At 69.8% G+C, this 404-nt stretch overlaps 1 protein-coding gene across 1 annotated transcript in view; it reads right to left on the bottom strand.

Annotated features, from left to right (window-relative positions):
* Positions 1-181: 181 nt before the first annotated feature.
* The window catches only part of NRTN (neurturin), a 4,095-nt gene continuing 3,872 nt past the window's right edge, over positions 182-404 (bottom strand). The window contains exon 3 of the mRNA XM_029916458.1: positions 182-398. Within this exon, the coding sequence (XP_029772318.1) occupies positions 324-398 (75 nt within the window). The 3' untranslated portion in view covers positions 182-323. The remainder of the gene's footprint in view (positions 399-404) is intronic.

Raw genomic sequence — 404 nt, 5'->3', positions numbered from 1 at the left:
GGAGAATCCTCTTGACGTCTACTTCCGTCACCCCAGAGCCCATGGGACCCCCCCCTCACCGTCCAGCAGGGGGAGCCGCCCCCGCCCCCCTCTTCCCAGGGCAGCTGGGCCTTCTCCCCCCCACACTCTCAGGTCCCTCGGAGACGCGCGCACCCCTGGAACGCGGAATCACGACCCAGGCTCCATTTTCCACACTTTATCCGGGGCGGGCATTGGACAGTCCTGAGGCCTCGACAGCATCCTCTGCGCATGGGCAGTCCGTGGTCGCGGGGCCCGCCAGGCGGGACGGTGGGCGCCGTCGCGCGGGGCCCGGTGAGGTAGGGTCAGACGCAGGCACACTCGCGCGCCGACAGCTCGTGCACCGTGTGGTAGCGGCTGTGCGCGTCCAGGAAGGACACCTCGTC

Source organism: Suricata suricatta, chromosome 12 (assembly GCF_006229205.1).
Source record: "Suricata suricatta isolate VVHF042 chromosome 12, meerkat_22Aug2017_6uvM2_HiC, whole genome shotgun sequence".
NCBI lineage: Eukaryota > Metazoa > Chordata > Mammalia > Carnivora > Herpestidae > Suricata > Suricata suricatta.
Note: the sequence above shows the minus strand (reverse complement) of the source record. Positions and strands in the feature narration are given on the sequence as shown.